The sequence below is a fragment of the Acanthochromis polyacanthus genome, chromosome 14 (assembly GCF_021347895.1).
Source record: "Acanthochromis polyacanthus isolate Apoly-LR-REF ecotype Palm Island chromosome 14, KAUST_Apoly_ChrSc, whole genome shotgun sequence".
Taxonomy (NCBI): Eukaryota; Metazoa; Chordata; class Actinopteri; family Pomacentridae; genus Acanthochromis; species Acanthochromis polyacanthus.
In genome coordinates, this window is record NC_067126.1 from 39,414,433 (window position 1) to 39,434,478 (window position 20,046).

At 41.4% G+C, this 20,046-nt stretch overlaps 1 protein-coding gene across 1 annotated transcript; it reads left to right on the forward strand.

The window, feature by feature from the left end:
• The first annotated feature begins 1,025 nt into the window (after positions 1-1,025).
• Positions 1,026-19,885, forward strand: rev1 (REV1 DNA directed polymerase). The gene is made up of 22 exons (XM_051958430.1): positions 1,026-1,367; positions 2,896-2,971; positions 3,987-4,119; positions 5,918-6,086; positions 8,115-8,534; positions 9,523-10,358; positions 11,413-11,511; positions 11,631-11,747; positions 11,849-11,978; positions 12,054-12,182; positions 12,272-12,426; positions 13,189-13,308; positions 13,413-13,633; positions 13,716-13,888; positions 13,978-14,207; positions 15,105-15,283; positions 15,369-15,635; positions 16,600-16,699; positions 16,803-16,993; positions 17,094-17,244; positions 17,902-18,004; positions 18,107-19,885. Exons 2-22 carry the CDS (start codon positions 2,906-2,908, stop codon positions 18,216-18,218), a joined length of 4,101 nt encoding a protein of 1,366 aa, XP_051814390.1. The 5' UTR covers positions 1,026-1,367; positions 2,896-2,905; the 3' UTR covers positions 18,219-19,885.
• The last annotated feature ends 161 nt before the right edge of the window (positions 19,886-20,046 follow it).

Below are 20,046 nucleotides of genomic sequence, written 5' to 3' on the forward strand. Positions count from 1 at the left end.
CTGGTGATTTTTCTTCTTCTTCTTCTTGTTATTAAAGTTAAGATTGCCTTAAAATAAGATTAAGATTATTAAAGATCTTACCCAAAAAGTTTGTATAAGAGTTCACTATCTCCAAAAATGTAACTGCCACAGCCGTGAGATTTGGTGAAGACAAAGAACAAATAATTTCCAGCAGACAAAAATAGTTTAACGGTTCCAACAGAAGTCATATTTTTATTTTTTGTGAAAATAGCAAAAAACAAACTGGAACCTTGGCTTGCAAAAAGGGATGCAGACACATTTAAAAGTCAGGTCAAGTCTTGTTTTTTTTGTTTTAAATATATACATTCATCATGTCATATCTGCACATATCTGCATGTAAATTCATCATCATGGGATGATTATGAGCTTCAGTCTAGATATATTATATTAGAACTGTTTGTGTCTTTTGGCATGCTCACAAGAAGGTTTTGTAATCAAGTAAACAGAGGAACGCATCTAAAAAGCCAGATATCTAAGGTTTATCTATTTGTTGTATTTGAAATAATTGTCACACAATTAATATTATCATCCAGCATCGTTTTAGGATCATATATATATATATATATATATATATATATATATATATATATATATATATATTGACACATATTTTGGAATTGTTTTTCTGTTGAGGCATTTTTTGTATTTCTCAGTCCAATGGACAATAATCATTTTAATGTGCAATAACACTTCATACCGAGCATTTCACTGCATCAGACACTTCAAAGCAGATGTTGCACCTCATTGCACTACTACACTTTTATACTTTTATTTAAAATACATGTTCTATTTACTTGTACATGTTTATTTAATAGTGGTTTTATACGGCGGTTCATTGTTTGTTATACTATGTTGTTTTTGTTTTTTTTGGAAATGCCAACAAAGTTCTGTTGCAGAAATGCTGTGACAATAAATATCCTTGAATTCTATTCTATTCTATTCTATTCCAACATGACCCCAGGAGTCAGGTCAACTCTTGTTTTATTTTGAAATTCCATCCCGGACGTTGTCTGCGCTTTGCTCGCCTGCCTTGACAGCCACCGAGACAGAAGAGAAAGCGGAGGGATCAGGCGGTAGAAATGGAGAGCGAAAGGACTGGGAGGGTGAGCGGAAATGTTGGAGAGCCATGGCATGGCGGCATGACAGACTAAAAGCCATCCCAGTCCACCGAAAGGACTCCTCCGAATAGCAAACTCCGGGCCGGGGAGTCGAGCCGAGCATCCGGAGGATCCTCGGTTCGCTTCGGTCTTACCTCGTTTAACCGAATCAGCGCGCACTCAACGCTGCTGCCGATCTGCAGGGAGAAGTCTGAGGCTAACAAACCGAGTCTGACAGCACGAAAAAAGGTAAGGAAAAAGCAGGAAAACAAGTGGCTGGTGCTGTGGGGCGGTCACCGGGGAGCGTTGTTTGTTTACAGCCGTGATTAGCGCCGTGCTGAAGTTCCAGCAGCCGCTTCATTGTTCGGCGGCTAACCTCCCTGCATTGTTAGCAAGTCCGGGGAAAACTCTTCTTCCACGCAGACCGCCTCGGATCCACGTCTCTGTGGACCTGACAACACGGTGTGACCTGGTTCAAGGGGCGCAGTGACACGCACGTTCCCCAGCCAGGCATCGCTCACGGCGGCTAGGCTAACGCTAGCTAGCTGCTACATGGGAGCAGAAGAGGAAGTGGCTAAAAAGTGCCACATGGGGGTTTGTTGTGACCGACCTGTCAGAGGCAGAGAACCTGCCCGGACATGTCCTTGGACCCCAGTCTCTCCTCTCTACAGCCTGCAAGCTTAAATAACTCTACTCAATGTAGATACACTCATAATGTAAGAGTTATAAATGTCACCTGTTAGCACTGTTTGTGTCTTTAACATGCACACAAGAAAGTTTTGTATACAAGAAAACTTCTCCAAAATGTCACAGTGGAAAATCTAATACATGTGGTTGTATTTGAAATAACTGTCACACATTTAATTTGTATAGTAATCCATCATCATTTTAGGATAGTATGGATGTAAATGTTTACATATCTGCATGTAAATTCATCATCATGGGATGGATATCAGTAGGTTTGTGCTTTAGTCCAGATAAATTATAACTGTTTGTGTCTTTTGGCATGCACACAAGAAGGTTTTGCAAACAACTAAACAAGTAAACTTCTCCAAAATGTCACAATGGAATGTCAGATACTTAATATCTACGGTTGTATTTGGTCGTCCGTCCTCATTTTAAGATAGTATGGATGCATATGTTTGCATATGCACATGTAAGATCATCATCATGGGATGGTTCTAAGTTTTAGTCTGGATATATTTTATAACTGTTTGTGTGTTATGGCATGCACACAAGAAGATTTTATAATCAAGTAAACAGAGAAACGCCTCCATTTGTATTGTCATCCATCATTTTAGGATAGTATGGATGTAAATGTTTGCATATCTGCATATGAACTGATCATCATGGGATGGGTGTTAGTAGCTTTGTGCTTTAAACTAGATCCATTTGAACTCTTTTTGTCTTGGGACTCGTCCTTGGACCCCAGCCTCTCCTCTCTACAGCCTGCATGCTTAAATAGCTCTACTTCATACAGATATTCTATTATAAATCTTCAGTTCACCCTTATTATTGAAGAAGCGTAATTATAAAAGACGGGTTCCCTGCTGTCACATGCTGTTAAAACATTACATTTATTCTATAACGATTCCATCAACCTTTCTTGATTTCCAGTAATCAGCAGCAGCATCAAACCCACGTCTTTCAGTGCCTTGTAGAAACATCTACTCAGGACCTGTTTAGTTTAGCAGCAATCAAGCAGTGTGGTTTTTGAATGCGTTTTTCACTTGAAATGTCTCAGTTTAGACTAATATCTCCTCTGCTGTGTTTTCAGGTTGCTCATTATGAGTCGAGATGGGTGGATGAAGAAGAAAGCCAGTGCCGGTGGGGACAATGGTTGGGCGGAACGAGTGAGTCTGCCGTCATACCCGACACTCTCCAGATGCACAGTGTGCTTCATATGACATGTGTCGATTTCATGTCTGAATAAGCACCCTAATCAGTTATTTTTCTGTAAAAGTTCCAATGGTAATCTGACCAAATTGGATCTTGTGACGCAGCATTAGTTTGAACTTCACACTGGAATAAATGCTCTCTCAAAACAAGGAAAACACTTTTACCTTTGAATAAGTGAAAAAATCTGCCAATAGAACAAGTGGAAAATGTCTTGGTAAGATTTCTTGAAATAAGATCTGATATTTAGAATATTGAGGTCTTAAAATTAGCTGGGAAAACTTATTTTAAGCTGTATTTTACCAGGATTGTCAAACTTAGGTGTCTTAAAATAAGCCAGACATTCTAAAAAAAAATAGATTTTTGCTTTCGTTTAACCTCTTAACCCTCCTCCTGTCTTCATTTACAGGCACCAAAAAATATTGTTTCCTCGTCTGAAATAAATCCAAAATTTCAACAAAAAATTCCCCCAAATTTCTGAAAATTTGCAAAACCTTCAGGTAGAAAATTCCAATAATTCCTTAAAAGTTTCCCTTAAAACTTTTATATAAAAAATTAAAAATCGCCCAAATTTACATAAACAAAAAAATCATGGATTTTGTTTGCTTTTTTTTGTGAATGTTCTTAAGAAACATTTTTAACATTTACTTTTTCTCCACCAAAGATTTCTGTTCAGAGATTTCCCAAAAATGTTGAAAATGTGGACATCAGAAGTTTCACTGTCAAAATCTTTTTTTTTTTGACACATTTTCAAACTTTAGACCGCGTCAGTTTGACCCACAGGACGACAGGAGGGTTAAACAAGCGTCTGATCAGTCATTCTAAACATTTCAACACACACTGTATGTATTTCTGATAACATGATCGTATGTTGACGCCTCATGATGAACCACACCTGCTCAGTGATTGTCTCTGTGTTTCTGCCTGCCACTGAGCTTCTTTTTCCACGCCTCTTCTTCCTCTTGTGTGCAGGGCGGCTACATGGCTGCCAAGGTTTCTAAGCTGGACGAGCAGTTTAAGCTCGATGCCCCCAGAGAGAAGCGCAAAGAAGGAGCGTGCTCCAGCATCTTCAGTGGAGTGGCTATTTATGTCAACGGATACACAGGTAACACACTGTACATGCTGTGACAATAATACTACTGTAACTTTTTATTTTAATGGTTTTCCAGCCCCTTTTCTTCCCACAATTTATTCGGTCAGACCCATAGTCAGTCTCTCCAGGATTTCACGGGTGTTTTTCGTGATTTTTACGGCTGAAAATGCCTGAATTCGCGGCAGCTTTTCTAAAAACATTGCGATAAAAGTTGCGATGTTTTAAGCTTATTTGCTGTGATGAAATTGCGGGAGACAGTGACAACTGCTAAAAAGCTGGATTTTTACCAGCTTGTAGAACATGTTTCAACGCTGTAATTGACTATATTTATTCCGAAATTAATTATTTAACGTTCCCACCCATTTCTACAAGCTGTTTGTTGTAGGATCACAATCATGTGATCGTCAGCGGGCCGTTGATGTAGCGTTCAGTTGTTGCCATGGTTACCGTGCTGCTATCAGACGCCGTGCCTTTTTGTATTCCACCACAGTATTGCCCGGGTGTAAAACCGTTTAGCTCCGCTTTGGTGAAGAACATCAATGAATTAATTGTTTATCACAGTCTTCAGCAGTAATTTTTGTTGGTAAATGAGAGACATTAGTATCGCACATGTCTGTATCTTCAAACCATAAACAGGAAGTGAATTCGGTGACGTACGTGCATTAGGTTTGCGCTGGGAGCTGCTATGATTGGTGGAACTCACGGGAGGCGGGGCAAAATTGCAGGACAGTTGCGGTGATTGGACAAAATTGCAAGGCCATGCAAAATTTGCGGAGATAGGTTGATTTTGCGCGATCGCAACATCGCAAATTCCTGGAGGGACTGTATAGAGAATGAAGGACAGAATGCTGTTCCTACAGATACACGAATGAACTCATCAGTTGGATATTACCATTAAAAAAGTCATTAAACGGCTGAGTTTGGAGTAAAACAAAAGCATGTACGTTAGAAGTTTTCTTTCACGTCCGTTTTGGTTATTGTTTGTATTTGCTGACTCGTTTTATTTACTCGTTTACAGACACGTTCTTCCTGTGTTTCTGATGTTATGTGCAGATCTATAAATGAATGTTTGACTGCTTTGTTCAGAAGTTTTTCCTTTGTGTTCAGATCACTGCTTACTGCTCGGTTTGGGACGGCACTAACGCTGTATTTTGTCACGGCTTACATCGTAGAAGTAGCGTACTTTCTGGACTATAAGCCGCTACTGTTTTCTCACGCTTTGAACCCTGCGGCTCATACAACGATGCGGCTAATGTGTAGATGTTTACAGGCTAAAATACATTAGCCATCAATACGTTTATCCTCGTCACACCAATATTAAAAATATCTTTCTGTGTAAATGTCTCCTGTTACCACACTGACGCCTGTGGCTTATATACGTGCAAAACTTTTTTCTAATTAAATTTAGCGAGTGTGGCTTATATTCAGGTGCACTCAGTTGCCTGGAAATTACAGGAAATAAAGCAGCTCAGATGGAGTTTGTCTGGTGCAACGTGCCGTTCACCTGCCGTGTCATTTCATGTACACCGGTTGACATTTATTGCACACAGTGGACTAATTACAGAGACAAAAGATGCCAGCCACGGCTGCTTGGATGTTCCAGAGTGACGATGATAAAATTACTGCCTCTCTAGAGAATTGATGCACATCCACACTGGGAAATAAGACGGTGGTGTGACATCCTTTAACGTGTAGGGATCCGTGTCAGAGAGCTGCCTGAGGTGTACTGAGCTGTGTTCACTGCTGGAGGTGTTCATTGAGTTTTAGTAAATTGTCATTATCATTTTCATGTCTTTTTTTCTGTGAACAGAGCCGAGTGCAGACGAACTGCGCAGACTGATGATGCTGCATGGCGGGCAGTTCCACGTCTACTACTCGCGCTCCAAGACCACCCACATCATCGCCAATAACCTGCCCAACAGCAAGATTCAGGAGCTCAAAGGGGAGAAGGTCATCAGGCCGGAGTGGATCACTGACAGGTCGGTGCAGACGATGTTAACCCCATTCCCACTTCTTACCGTCAATCTAACAGCGACTGCATGTGCTGGCTTCATGTCTGAATGAGCAGGTCCCTGTTCTGTAGAAGTAGATCTGGTAGCATTTCTGTATCAGCAAATCTGAAATGCACCCAGTCACATTAGCCCTCCTCTGCCTCAAAATGACCCGTTTTAAAGTTTGAAAATATGGAGAAAAAAATATTTTCACAGGGAAACGTCTGATGTCCACGTTTTCAACATTTCTGAGAAATCTTTGAATGTTTTTTGGTGGAAAAAAAGAAATGTCCAAAATGTTTCTTAAGAACATTCACAAAAAAGGATTTTTTGTTCTTGAAGAAAATATTAGAAATTTTACAGATATGTGTGTTATCGCTTCAGATATTTTTAGGATTTTTTTGGAAGATTTTTCCTCATTGTTTGAAAATATTTACAAGAACTTTCTTTCCAAATTCTGGGTATTTTTTTAAAAAATCAAGCTTTCAAGGTAAACTTTAAAGGAATTATTGTAATTTTCTTCCTAAAGGTTTTGCACGTTTTCAGAAATTGGGGGATTTTTTTGCTGATTTTTTTTGGATTGTTTTTACAGACAAGGAAACAATATTTTTTCACAGAGAGGCTTTCCTCTGACTTTATTAAATACCTGAAGCATCTCCAAAGCAACAGGAAGCTGCACACACAGGTGGAACCACAGCGCTGGTAACTTCATTAGTTACATAGAAATTGTGAAATTCACTGGATTTTAGTTTTTTTTTTTCCTGAATCTCCTTACAGAAACATTTTTAACATTTCTTTTTTTTCCACCGAAAAAGGTTCAAAGATTTCCCAAAAATGTTGAAAATGTGGACATCAGAAGTTTTCACTGTGAAAATATCCCCTCCCACACACATACACACACATTTTTAAACTTTAAAACGGGTCAATTTGACCCACAGGACGACTTGAGGGTTAACAGACTGATGAGAGAACAGTTCCATATCTCTGAAAGGGGCTGTTTCCTCCATGTAATGCTAAAGGCAAAAAGACAAATTTATTTATATAGCACATTTCAACAACGAGGCGATTCAAAGTGCTTTACAAAGACATTAAGACAGAAGATGACAATTATTAAAAGAAAACATTTAAGAAATCAAAAACAGAAGTCAGAAAACAAGGGCACAATTATTAAAAGAAAAACAAAACGATAAAAAGATTAAAAACAAGAGTCAGAAAACAAGGGCTGTTTAAAATAACTGTCATAAAATAACCTAAAATAATTTAACCCGTTAAGCTTCAGTGTACCGCCGGCGGTACACCTACTAATTTGCATAGGAATTTAAAGAATGTCCGACGGCTGCAAACGCGATTATACAAACACTATACGCCGATGGAAAGCTTAGATTCTCATGAATCCGCCGGTATAAACCACTTTCAGATGCGATTACCACAGCGGGTGAGAAAAACACATTTGTCCGACAAACAACGAATATCCATCCATCCGTTCTCTATACACGGCTTCAACGCACACAGCGCGACTCACATTTCCGGGTTCATTATTACACACAGAAAAAAGATTCCACAAAAAACGGCCATAATCCAACCTTTTACATCCAGATGACACAAGCCAGTAAACTATTTTGTCCATAACATGTCTTGAAGTCGGTATAAAATCCACGAATCGGTCGTTTTCAAGGAAATGCACCTCGCGATGCGTGTCCAATATTCCCTGTATTTTTCGTCATTTTTTTAATTTAAAAATAGAATATTAGCGATTTTTTGTACTGAAAACGGCTGGAATTGACTGAAGCTTAAAGGGTTAATCAAAAGCAGCTGAGAACAAGTACGTCTTCAAAATGGACTTAAATGTGCTGAGAGTTTCAGCTGATCTACAGTTTTCTGGGAGTTTGTTCCATATATATGGGGCATAGAAGCTGAATGCAGCTTCTCCGTGTTTGGTTTTTACTCTAGGACCTACTAGAAGACCTGATCCAGATGACCTGCTAACTGAAAATGCGTGCTTTTCCTTTATGACAGCATCAAGGCTGGCCGGCTGCTGCCCTACCTGCAGTACATGCTCTATGCTAAGCAGAAAGGGCTGCTCTTCCCCGGCATGACTCTCCGTCAGACCTCAGAGATCGCAGGACCGAGTCAGCTGAACGCCCGTCAGAAGCTTCATCTGCCACAACGCAGCGTTCAGGCCTCCGTTCTCGGCCGTGAACCGTCTTCATCCGGCTGCCAGAACAACTCCGTCCCTGTCTCCAGCCACAGCGTCCCTCAGTCCGTCCAGCACAGCTCTGCTACCACCCAGCCAAGTCTCTCAGCATCCGGTCAGCTCATTACAGAGCCCAGGCACAGAAACCCTCCACACACCCAGCCGCTGTCTAACCCGAGCCTCACAAAGCAGCCACACAGGTGTCCACAGTCCACTCCCCCACAGGAAGCGGAATTAAAGATGTGAGTATGCTGAGTGAGAAAGTGGACTTTAGTGGACTTTAACTGTTTTTATTATTTGTTCCTTTAACCTTCCTGTCGTCCTGCGGGTCAAATTGACTCGTTTTAAAGTTTGAAAATGTGGAGAAAAAAAATATTTTCACAGTTCTGCTGTTCACATTTTCAACATTTTTGGGAAATCTTTGAGCCTTTTTTGGTGGGAATAAAAAGAAATATTAAAAATGTTTCTTAAGAACATTTACAAAAAAAATCAACCAAAATCCAACCAAGTTTGCTGGATTTTGGTTGATTCTTTTATGTGAATGTTCTTCAATAAAATGTCAGAAGTTTTACTGATATATGTAATCACTTTAGATATTTTTTTATATTTTTTTTAAAAAGATTTTTACTCATTTTTTGAAAATATTTACAAGAATTTTTCTGCCAAATTTGGGCGATTTTTTTTTTTTAAATAAATCTTTTCAGGGACGCTTTAAAGGAATTATTGGAATTTTCAGAAAATTTGGGGAATTTTTGTTGCAGAATTTTTGTATTTTTTCAGACAAGGAAGCAATATTTTTTGGTTGAAAAAAAAAAGAAATGTTGAAAATGTTTCTTAAGAACATTCACACAAAAACCAACCAAATTTTGGTTGATTTTTGTGTGAATGTCCTTCAATAAAATATCAGAAGTTTTACTGATATATGTAAGCACTGTAAATATTTTTGGGATTTTTACTCATTTTTTTGAAAAATTTACAAGAATTTTCTTGCCAAATTTGGGGGATTTTTTTTAAATAAAACTTTTCAAGCAAACTTTAAAGGAAGTACTGGAATTTTCAGAAAATTTGGGCAATTTTTTTGCTGAATTTTTGTATTTTTTTCAGACAAGGAAGCAATATTTTTGGTGCCTGTAAATAAGGACAACAGGAGGGTTAAAATTGAAAACTTTTTGCACAGGAATACATGCTAAATTCATTCAATCTTATTTTCTTCACCTCTTTTTATCACAGAAACGGATTACTGCAGACCTCACCGGACACGAAGAGCCATTCAAAAATCGACGAAGTGCAAGAGTGTGGCGGCAAAGATCATCCTGCTGGGGCCTCGAGGGTGGTGAAGGAAGCCCCCCTGAGCAATGGACACGCTCACCTTGTTAACGGTGCCTTAAAGCCAGAGGAGCTGTGCCCTGCTGCAGATCAACCCTCTGCTGACGGGGACCTGCTCAGACGCAGAGCCAAGACTTCACCAGACAAACCTCAGAGCTCTCCAGTGCAGTTCCACACCAAACCCGACCCGTACGAGTTTCCCCACAGTCCTCCGAAGCAGTCTGACCAGTCCCCTGATTTAGAGGAACAGTCCAGTTCACAGGGAGCAGAGCAGAGACCTAAACCCCCACCGCCCACCCACCACGAGGCTGCTAAAGCCTCTGAAGGTCACCTCCTCCCCAAACAGCCCCAAACACCTCCACAGCTTGATAAGACTCATCCGTCCCCTGCATCTCTCTCGCTTTCCTATTCTTCGGTTCGACTGAACGGAAGTCACCACGATGCCTTTCCATCTGACGCCGCCTCCCTCAGCACAGCCAACACAACGCCTGATCGTCCTGCTGGCAATTCATCGTTCTCATCTTCATCCAAGCCTTCAGCTCAGCTTCTCGAACAGACGGGCGGTTTGATTTCAGAGTTCTACTCACACTCACGTCTGCACCAGATCTCCACCTGGAGGACCGGCTTTTCTGAGTACGTCAACGAACTCCACAGCAAACGAAAAGCAGCGGGAGGCGCCTGCTTTCCTGGGAAAGACCGACTGAGGAAACTGGTTGCTCAGCGACCCACAGACAGCCAGGGTAAGAAAGGATGGGGCTCTTTGTTTTTCTCTCACTGCTTTGTGTTCTTTTTTTGTTGAATAAGAGGTGAGGTGGCCCTGTGACATCTTGATGCATCGTTATGTAAAAGAAATCCAGTTTGGAAGTCTGTATTCAAGTCGTAAAACATGACACAGGAAACAAAGGGCTCTTTAGCAGATGGCTGCTACATTTTAGGGGATGCTTGTGACACAGTTTAATGCTGTGTTGTCTCATTTGTAGATCCTGAAACGGTTTCTGCAGGCCATTAATAGGCATTAATAGTCATTAAGGCCTTATGTAGCATTAAAAATCATTAAATTTGATTCTCGGCAGCATTAAAAAGTCTTTCTGCCGTTTTCAAGAAAAATATTTGACAATAATAATATGTAATTATAGACTGAGATTAGTCAGATATGTGCATCTGCGTAAACACGCTGAAGCGTTGCGATAATTGTTCTGACCGGTCGGGTACAATTACCAGAAACTGCATGCTTTTAAAGTGACCGGCAGGCTGGAGCAGGAGGAGGAGAGCTGAGAAATGAGGAAATGCAAATTCCAGCAAAAATGTCTAGAAAATGTGGATTTCAGAGAATGACTGCAGCCCGTGGGTGGTCAGGGTGGTTTCTGGATTCAGAAATAGTGAAATGTAAGGACAGTTTTCACATAAAAATCACTTTTATAAACAAACAAACCCCCGTAGTTTGTTGAGTTCATGGTCATGGCATCATAATTTTTACTGTATAGAATTAAAATGGCATAAAAAAGCATACAATTGTTTGGGATTAAACTCGTATGTTACGCCTAGTTTCAGGTCTGCTTTTCAAAAGTTTTGTTCCTCACTTCATAATACTTTTTGTCCAGCTCCTCCACACAGGTCTTGTGTTTATTGTACCTCTCGAGGTTCTTCTCCTTGTTTGTCTCTGTGTCCTCGAGGTCTTTGTGGATGGCTGCAATCTGCCTCTTTTTATCATTAATGGCCTGGTCCACAGACTGATTTCTGCAGAAACCCTGTGAAAACTGTCCACTGATGACTCGTTATCTGTTTGTCTGTCAGGTACTTCGGCAGCAGTCAGTGTTAAATCCTGCATTCTCCATGTGGACATGGACTGTTTCTTTGTGTCTGTGGGGATCCGACATCGACCTGAGCTTAAAGGCAAGAACATTTGCATCTGTTTTACAAGTGACATGCTTATATGTTACACAAGGAATAAAAGTGGTACCATGTTAAAAATCCAGCCAGTGCTCCTGGCTGAATGAGTGTTTTTGTTGCAGGGAAGCCTGTAGCTGTAACCAGTAACCGTGGTCAGGCCAGAGTGCCGCTAAGACCCGGGGCTAACCCTCAAGTGGAGATGCAGTACTACCAGAGGAAATACACCCATCCTCAGCCTGGTGAGATGCTTATATGTCTGACTGGTTTGTCATGGAGAACTCTGACGGTGACAGGCATACCTGACCTGATAGTAACTCCGTGCACCTCTGCTGTTTGTCAGAGATGACCGACGACGACGATCTGCACAGAACTCCTTCACAAGAGAGTCCTGACTCCCACGCCAACGGGATGCTCCAGGAAACTGCTGCTCTCTCAATGGCAGAGATTGCATCCTGCAGCTATGAAGCTCGGTAAGATAAACACAGATCATTACTGTTTAATTCTCCCACCAGCAGGGATGTGAATGTATATTCTTTCCTTCACAGGCAGGCGGGCGTGAGGAATGGGATGTTTTTTGGCAAAGCTAAGCAGCTGTGCCCTACGCTGCAGTCTGTCCCGTATGATTTTGAGGCCTATAAAGAAGTGGCTCTGAGCATGTATGAGATCCTGGCAGGGTAAGAACATCACTGGTATCTGAGTTCTGCTCACGTGCTGCGTTTTGTTTGAATGATAGCCTAACCCCTCCGCTGTTCGGTCTGTGCAGTTATACCCATGATATCGAGGCTCTGAGCTGTGATGAGGTGCTGATAGACGGTTCTGCTCTGCTGGCCGAGGTGGGCGTCAACCCGCACGATCTGGCCAAAGCGATCAGAGCAGATATCTATGAGAAAACTGGATGCTGTGCTTCAGTGGGCATGGGTACGTTTATATCTGCTCCATACTGTAAAATAGATAACCCTGGTGTCGTCCTGTGGGTCAGAGTGACCCGTTTTAAAGTCTGAAAATGTGGAAAAATGAATAAATTTCACAGTGAAACTTCTGATGTTCACATTTTCAGCATTTTTGGGAAATCTTTGAACATTTTTTGATGGAAGAAAAGAAATGTTAAAAGTGTTTCTTAAGAACATTCACATAAAAATCAACCAAATCCATACTGTAGCAGCAGGGCAGCAGACGCTCTGAGAGGGGATTTTTTTGTTCAACCCAGGGGTTTTTGGAGGCTTCTCTGTGGAAAACCATAAATTCCGCCGTCACAACATATACATGCGTGAAAAGAAGAGACTTGGGTTTTTTTTTTTAAGACAAAAATGAAGTCTGTAGGTGAAAGTATGGCTCAGCACGTCATAAAACACGGTTGATTTTTATGTGAATGTTCTTACAGAAAATAGTAGAAGTTTTACTGATATATATGTGGAATCATTTTAGATATTTTTAGGATTTTTTTGGAGATTATTACTCATTTTTTAGAAATATTTGCAAGGATTTTCTTGCCAAATTTTGGGGGATTTAAAAAAAAATAAAACTACATTTTAAAGGAAATTTTTATGGAATTATTGGAGTTTTCTTCCTAAAGTTTTTGCAAATTTTCAGAAATTTTGGGAAATTTTTTTTGTATTTTTTTCAAACAAACAGGAGGGTTAAAGACGGTTTCTAAATGACTGATTAATGTGATCTGTTCAGGGTCCAACATCCTTCTGGCTCGACTGGCCACTCGTAAAGCCAAGCCAAACGGGCAGCACTTCCTGAAATCTGAAGAAGTGGACGATTTTATCAGGGACCTGCCAGTGACCAGCCTACCAGGTAGATAAACAGCGCCACCTGCTGGTCATAGTCATCAACCAGCAGTCTTTCAGCTTTTCTGCAGCAGATCTTCAGTAAAGTGCTCCTGTAAATGTCTTCTCCAGGTGTTGGGCCTGTTATGGGCAGGAAGCTGGCTGCTATGGCTGTGAGGTCATGTGGGGACCTCCAGCAAGTGTCTCTCTCTCAGCTGCAGAAGAAGTTCGGACCCCGTACTGGACAAACCCTTTTCCGTTTCTGCAGGGGTCTGGATGACCGGCCGGTCCGCTACGAGAAGGAGAGAAAGTCCGTCTCTGCTGAGATGAACTACAACATTCGCTTCACTAAGGTTGGAGCTGCTGGACGTTCTTCATCCGCTGTGATCCTGATTAACTTCAAGTTCCTAAGCCTCCTGTTCTGTCGCTCACCAGGTCGATGAAGCGGAGTGTTTCCTCACTAACTTATCCATGGAGGTGCAGAAGCGTCTACAGGACGCAGGGTTACGCGGTCGCAGAGTCACGCTGAAGGTCATGGTCCGTAAGGTTGGAGCACCACTGGAACCAGCTAAATATGGTGGTCATGGCATCTGTGATAATCTGGCCAGGTGAGAAAGAGACCGTATGCCTCTCTCCATGGCTTATTAAAAGCATTAGTTCTTTGCATGCTCATCTTTATTCGTCTCGCTTTCTGCAGGACCGTGATGCTCGCTCAGTCCACTGACAGCGGACAGCTGATAGCCGCTGCAGTCATCAAGCTGCTCCATGCCATGAAGCTGCAGGTTCAGGACCTGAGAGGAGTCGGCATCCAGGTTCAGCTTCTGGAAGGGAATCAGTCTGTGCGCCAGGACGGCAATGGGCTCCGAAAACGCTCCATCAAAGATCTGCTCTTTGGCCAGGAACCGAGTGCCAAGTCCAACAACAGAGGTTTGTCTCGTTTTTGTGATTCAGTGCAAGTCTTTGTCACTGTCTCTAAACATTATTAATAATAATATGAATGCATTGGATTTGTAAGCGCCTTTCTCAACACCCAAGGTCACTTTATAATAGAAACAAATACAGCAGAGCATATTAGAACAATACATACAAGAAAGATGCAATTACAGTGAATCAATAGTCGTGAACAGGTGAGATTTGAGTCCTGATTTGGTGAAAGGCAGAGAGTCGATATTACAGAGATCTGGTGGGAGGGAGTTCCACAGTTTGAGAGTAGAATGGCTGAATGCTCTGATCCTCACGGTGCCGAGGCGGATGGAGGCTCCTCATGGTGCTGTGGAGGACGGAGGGCACTGTGAGGTGGATGGACAAGGAGGATGTGAGAGAGCGGGTGAAGGAGGAGATGTGAAGGAGATCAGACAGGTAGAGAGGGGCGAGGTTGTGGATGGTCCTGAATGCATACAGGAGGATTTTGAATTCTGTTCTGGATTTGACAGGGAGCTGGTGGAGCTGCTGTAGGACGGGGTGATGTGCTGAAATGAGGGGCTTTTGTTTTGGAGATGATGTTCTGGACCAGTTGAAGCTTTTGGAGGGATTTATGAGGGAGACCAAAGAGGAGAGGGTTAAAAAAATCAGTGTGGGAAGTTAAGAGGCTGTGGACCAGGACAGAGGTGGTATGGGGGGTGTAGGAGGGAGATGGAAATATGCAGACTGAGTGACATTATTGGCGTGGGATTGGAAGAAGAATGAGGAATCACAGATGACGCCCAGACTCTTAACCTGAGGGAGGGAGAAACTGTCAGTTTGGATAGTGTTGATTTAGTGCCAATGAGAAGAATCTCTGTTTTGTCACAGTTTAGTTAAGTCCTATTGTTCTAAATACTACAGACTCACCCCAGGAAAAGACTTCTTCTACAACAGCTCCATCGGCTTGCTCTCTTCCACATCCTTTGTCGCCTGCTGAGCCAGTCCCCGGAACAAGCAAAGAGCAGCCGGCTTCCAGACAGACGCCCAAACGTTCTCGGTCACGTCTCAACCTCAGCATTGAAGTCCCCTCTCCTTCGCAGGTAAGGGCTGGATGGAAATGTCTAGTTGATGAAATGAGAGCTCAACACATTTTTAGCTAAACTGTGCTTCTTTCTGACCTCTAAGGTGGATCGTTCTGTGCTGGAGGCCCTGCCTGCAGAGCTCAGAGAGCAAGTGGAGCAGTCATGGACCAGGAGAGACGGGAGACAGAATAACTGTCGTTCTCCTGGCCTGCAGCTGTCCACTGCTAACTCCCGTCCATCCTCCCCTCCTCGACCTGCTCCTGCCTCTGTACCTGCACTATACACTCCACCTGTAGGAACGTTGCTCCTACAGATTCCTAATCAGCCAGACAGTCCAGGAATTGTGCTGGAGCTACCGAACTTTTCACAGGTATGAATGCAACAGGTTGAGATTTGATGTTCATTATTAGAATTATAAGGTGGTTAGTTAACCCTCGTGTCGTCCTGCGGGTCAAAATTGACTCATTTTAAAGTGTGAAAATGTGGAAAAAAGTGAAACTTCTGATGTCCACATTTTTTACATTTTTGGGAAATTTTTGAACATTTTTTGGTGGGAAAAAAGAAAAGTTCATGTTTCTTAAGAACATTCACACAAAAAATCAACCAAAATCCAGGGAATTTTGCTGGATTTTGGTTGATTTTTGTGTGAATGTTCTAATATTAGAACTATTACTGATATATATGGATTCACTTTGGATATTTTTAGGATTTTTTTTTTGCAAGATTTTTACTCACTTTTGGAAAAATATTTAAAATGTTTTTTTTTTAAATAAAATTTTTAAGGGAAACTTTTAGGTTGGAGCGACTGCAGCTACAGACAAAATACTGTGTAGCTTTTTGTTCAAAAATTGTGCTATTTTTAATAAACCGTAGCCCTTAATGAAGCCTCATTTCTGACTGAAAGGCATCAACACCTGATTCATCTGACTCTAATGTTCCCTTCTACTAGCACAGACCTCATCCTGTTACTTTTTACTCGTCTGTATGTTCACTGTTAAAATGAAACTGCTCCATGATTGAAAACCACGTATTGTTTCTTTCTTAAATTGATTTCTTCAAATAGATTGTTATTCATACTGTGCCATTGTAAAAGCAGAAGTACACAGAGTAATAACAGTCCCTCATCCAATTTTAGGTGATGTAATTATTGACCGTGGTCAGTTTAATTCAAATGAAACGTGGTTTGTTGGGTCTTTGGGCTGTCTTTGATTTCAGTACTTCACAGAGACAAGGTGTGCCCACGTTAGGAGTGATGACTAGATTGAAGAGTTCTCACAATCTACAAAGCTGTTATCAGTGGAATTGGGTGTTTCATCTTGGTTCTTTGACTGCAGGTCGATCCAGACGTATTTGCTGCTCTTCCCAAAGAGCTGCAGGAGGAGCTGAAGTCAGCCTACAGCCGTGTAACAAACATCCAACCCCAGGCCAAAATCTGTACGTCGACATTTGGATTAGCTGTAAAGGAATCACTTCTGCTGTTACGAGTACAGCCGCTATGCTCTTAATCCTGATGTTTGACGTGTTGGTTTCTCTGCAGTGGAGCCGAAAAATCCACTGCTGCAGCTGAAGCAGCCTGGAGTAGGACTCGGTCGGGTGAAGCGGCGCTACAAGAGGAAGAATGCAATCAGCCCTGTTAAAAAGGGAGCTTCACCCCTGAAGAAGCGTCAGATGACAAACAGCCCAGCCAAAACCCTAGCACCTGCTATAAAGCCCATTAACATACTGAAGGTGAGTCCAATGACAGTTTGGTAAATGAGAATGAAAGTCTTTCTCTGTGGCATTTAGAACTCGATGAACGTTTTTAGCTCACATGGTTTCACCTTTCCAGACTGAAACAGATCCCTCCACGTCATCCTCACATCCGGACATCCCAGAATCGGTGACTAAGCTGATCGCTCGTCCTGCTCCAGCGCTGGCCGGAGCCTGTGACCTGACAGACATTAAAACACTCCTTCGAGAATGGGTCACCACCATAACAGGTACACAGTGAGGAAGTATACAGTCATGAGACAAATGATCAGACCATCCTTGTTTTCTTCAGTTTCTTGTTCATTTTAATGCCTGGTACCACTAAAGGTTTATTACCTGAAGAACACAATGAGCAGGACTTTAAATGCAGCTGATTCCATCATACTTTATGTCCTATCTGACCTGCCTCAGCTTCATTGTATTCCAGGGTCTATAAGAGGACATTTCAAAGGTCTAGAGTGGTTTCCTGCTGACATTTAAGCTGTAGAACAATTCAGAAGCTGTCAGCTCTCACATAACGCCTAAAACTAAAGAATTCTGTGAAGCCACAAAGGCAGCCATCATGAGAGAGAGACAGGTAGAGAAAAAACTGAAGATCTCCAAGACAGACGTTCATCACACCAAGAAAAACAAACCCAGCATGGTTCTACCAAACTGCTGGCTGGTCAGGAAACGTCTTTCTACCACCAGTCATTCATCCAAACAAATGTAGCTTTAGTGGTTCCAGGCATTAAAATGAACAAGAAATTGAAGAAAACAAGGAACAAGGGTGGTCTAATTGTATTTCCATGACAGGGTGTTATACTTTCACCACATATAGTTGTGTGTGTTGTTGGTTCTAAGTTTGCAAGAATGAATCGATTTAATAGTTTCCTCCTTTTTGTTAGAACCCATGGAGGAGGACATCCTGCAGGTGGTCAAATACTGCACTGATTTAATTGAGGATAAAGATCTGGAGAGGTTGGATTTGATTATAAAATACATGAAAAGGTGAGTTCTGCATCTTGTGGCTTCTTGTATGTATCTCCCTCGCCCTCTTTCTTTTTTTTTTTTCACTTTTTCCTCATGTTATCTGTTGGTTTTGTCCTGCAGAATCATGCAGCAGTCGGTGGAGTCTGTGTGGAGCATGGCTTTTGACTTCATCCTGGACAACGTGCAGGTGGTTGTACAGCAGGCCTATGGCAGCACCCTGAAGATAGCATAAGGAAGAACTGAAACGTTGTGTGTCATCGCTACACCACCACATCTCGCTTTGCTACTTTCCCAAGGTTATCTGCATTTGGAATTATCAAGATTATGACATCTAGATGCTTATTATTGTCTTTCTCCACTGTGACATGCAGCATCTGCCGGTGTTCAGCAGCATGAGAAAGAGCCATGACCGCATTTGAAGAAAATGTAAACAACACAAACATTTCTGCACTTACTCAGTAGTTTAAGTTTCTAGTAAGTTAGTTAAAGTTAACAGAAACTCAAGGACAGAAAATGTGCTCAAAATCTACTCATCAAAACCCAGAACAGTGATAATCGTAGCAGCTTTTTGGCAAAATCGTCATCTTTCATACGACTACTTTCCATTTGTTTGTCAGATTTTCTTTGCAGATGTTTGCAGGTGTGCTTATCTATTTCTTACATATCTATACTAGCCAGGCCTTGCAAGATTAGAGTGTATTCCATCCCATTTAACAGCTGGCTTTTCCTTGTTTGTCCTCGGATTATATGATTATGTATAAGGACACATGTTATCATGTTTAAATACAAAGCGGTTTTTGGCAGTTTTAGCATCTGTTAGCCTTGTAGCACTTCTGGTACATCTGACAAATGACAGAAAAGGTAGAACAAAAGTCTAATATTTTTCCAACATTGTTTTGTTTGGTGCTCCTTGCCGCTAGCACTTATCTGTGAAATATCTACAGCTGCTGCATACAGTAGTATCTTGTCTCTTTCAAAAAAAGAAAAGTGCCAAACTCTGTTACTGCAGCATGTAAATAATGTTTTTAAAGATTCTTGTTAAAAGTTTTAAAAGAGAAAACCTGTATGTGGAGGAATTACTTCTTGTATTGTTTACCAGTAGTGAATTCTTAGTAATGGTCTTTAAATTGTAACTCTTCTCACTCTTTAATCATTTCTAAGTGTTCCAACGTGGAAATCAGAAGCTGGCCAAAGTACTTCATATGAGGTTAACTGTTGATTCTCAGTAGCACTCTGATTTGGGAGGATAACAGCAGGGGTTATGGCAATCAATAAGTAGCCTATGCATTTATTTTTTATCACTATCAAGTGAGATGTCCCTTCAAGACAAAGTAACGCTTCATACAGCATTTGTATCTGGAGTCAATCTGGTATTTGAGTTTGTTTACACAGGTTTATTAAGTATAGAAATAATACTGGATTTGCATTGGAGCAGGTGATCTGATTTTATCTCCAGGTTGTGTAATTTCCACCCTGGAGACGCTCGTATGGCTCGCGGCTTCATTATTGCATTTCTGTGAAGTTAGCTTTTATGATCGGTCATTAGAAGGACTCAGCAGATGCGGCTGGCTGGCTGGCTGACTCGTGATCTCGCTATAAAAAGATAATATGCGCGGGGCTGACACGTTTGTTTAAAGGAGTTTCTCTATATGCAAACCAAATCAGTCTGTCATCTTTTTAAACTTGTTGACATGAATGTAATTCAGAATGTGCGAGTCTCCACTCACTTTCAAGACGTTGCTTCTCTTCACCTGTCATATCTTTCGTGAAGGGAATGGCCAGAAGTTCAAATTGGCCAGTGTTGTCTTCTCTAAACTGGCTCGTGCCTGAAGACCTGAAGCTGTGAACTTGTTTGTAAGTTTTCTAAGTCTTGGTAATAAACCTTAAACTCTGTATTAACTCCTGTGTCGCTGTCAGTTTTTTGTTGCAGCCAAGTTTGTAAAGAAGTGTTAAACTGAGATAATTCTGGGTCTGAAAGTTGTCTTTCAAGGAGGGAAAAGGATCTTTTTCTTCTCTCTGGTATAGCAAAGGATGTTTAATCTAGAAAGATCCATCCATTT

Coding starts and splice junctions, on each gene's coding strand:
- rev1 (XM_051958430.1), top strand. CDS start 2,906: ATGAGTCGAGATGGGTGGATGAAGAAGAAAGCCAGTGCCGGTGGGGAC. Junction 17,245..17,901: donor ATGGGTCACCACCATAACAG/GTACACAGTGAG, acceptor CCTTTTTGTTAG/AACCCATGGAGGAGGACATC. Junction 18,005..18,106: donor ATTATAAAATACATGAAAAG/GTGAGTTCTGCA, acceptor TTTGTCCTGCAG/AATCATGCAGCAGTCGGTGG.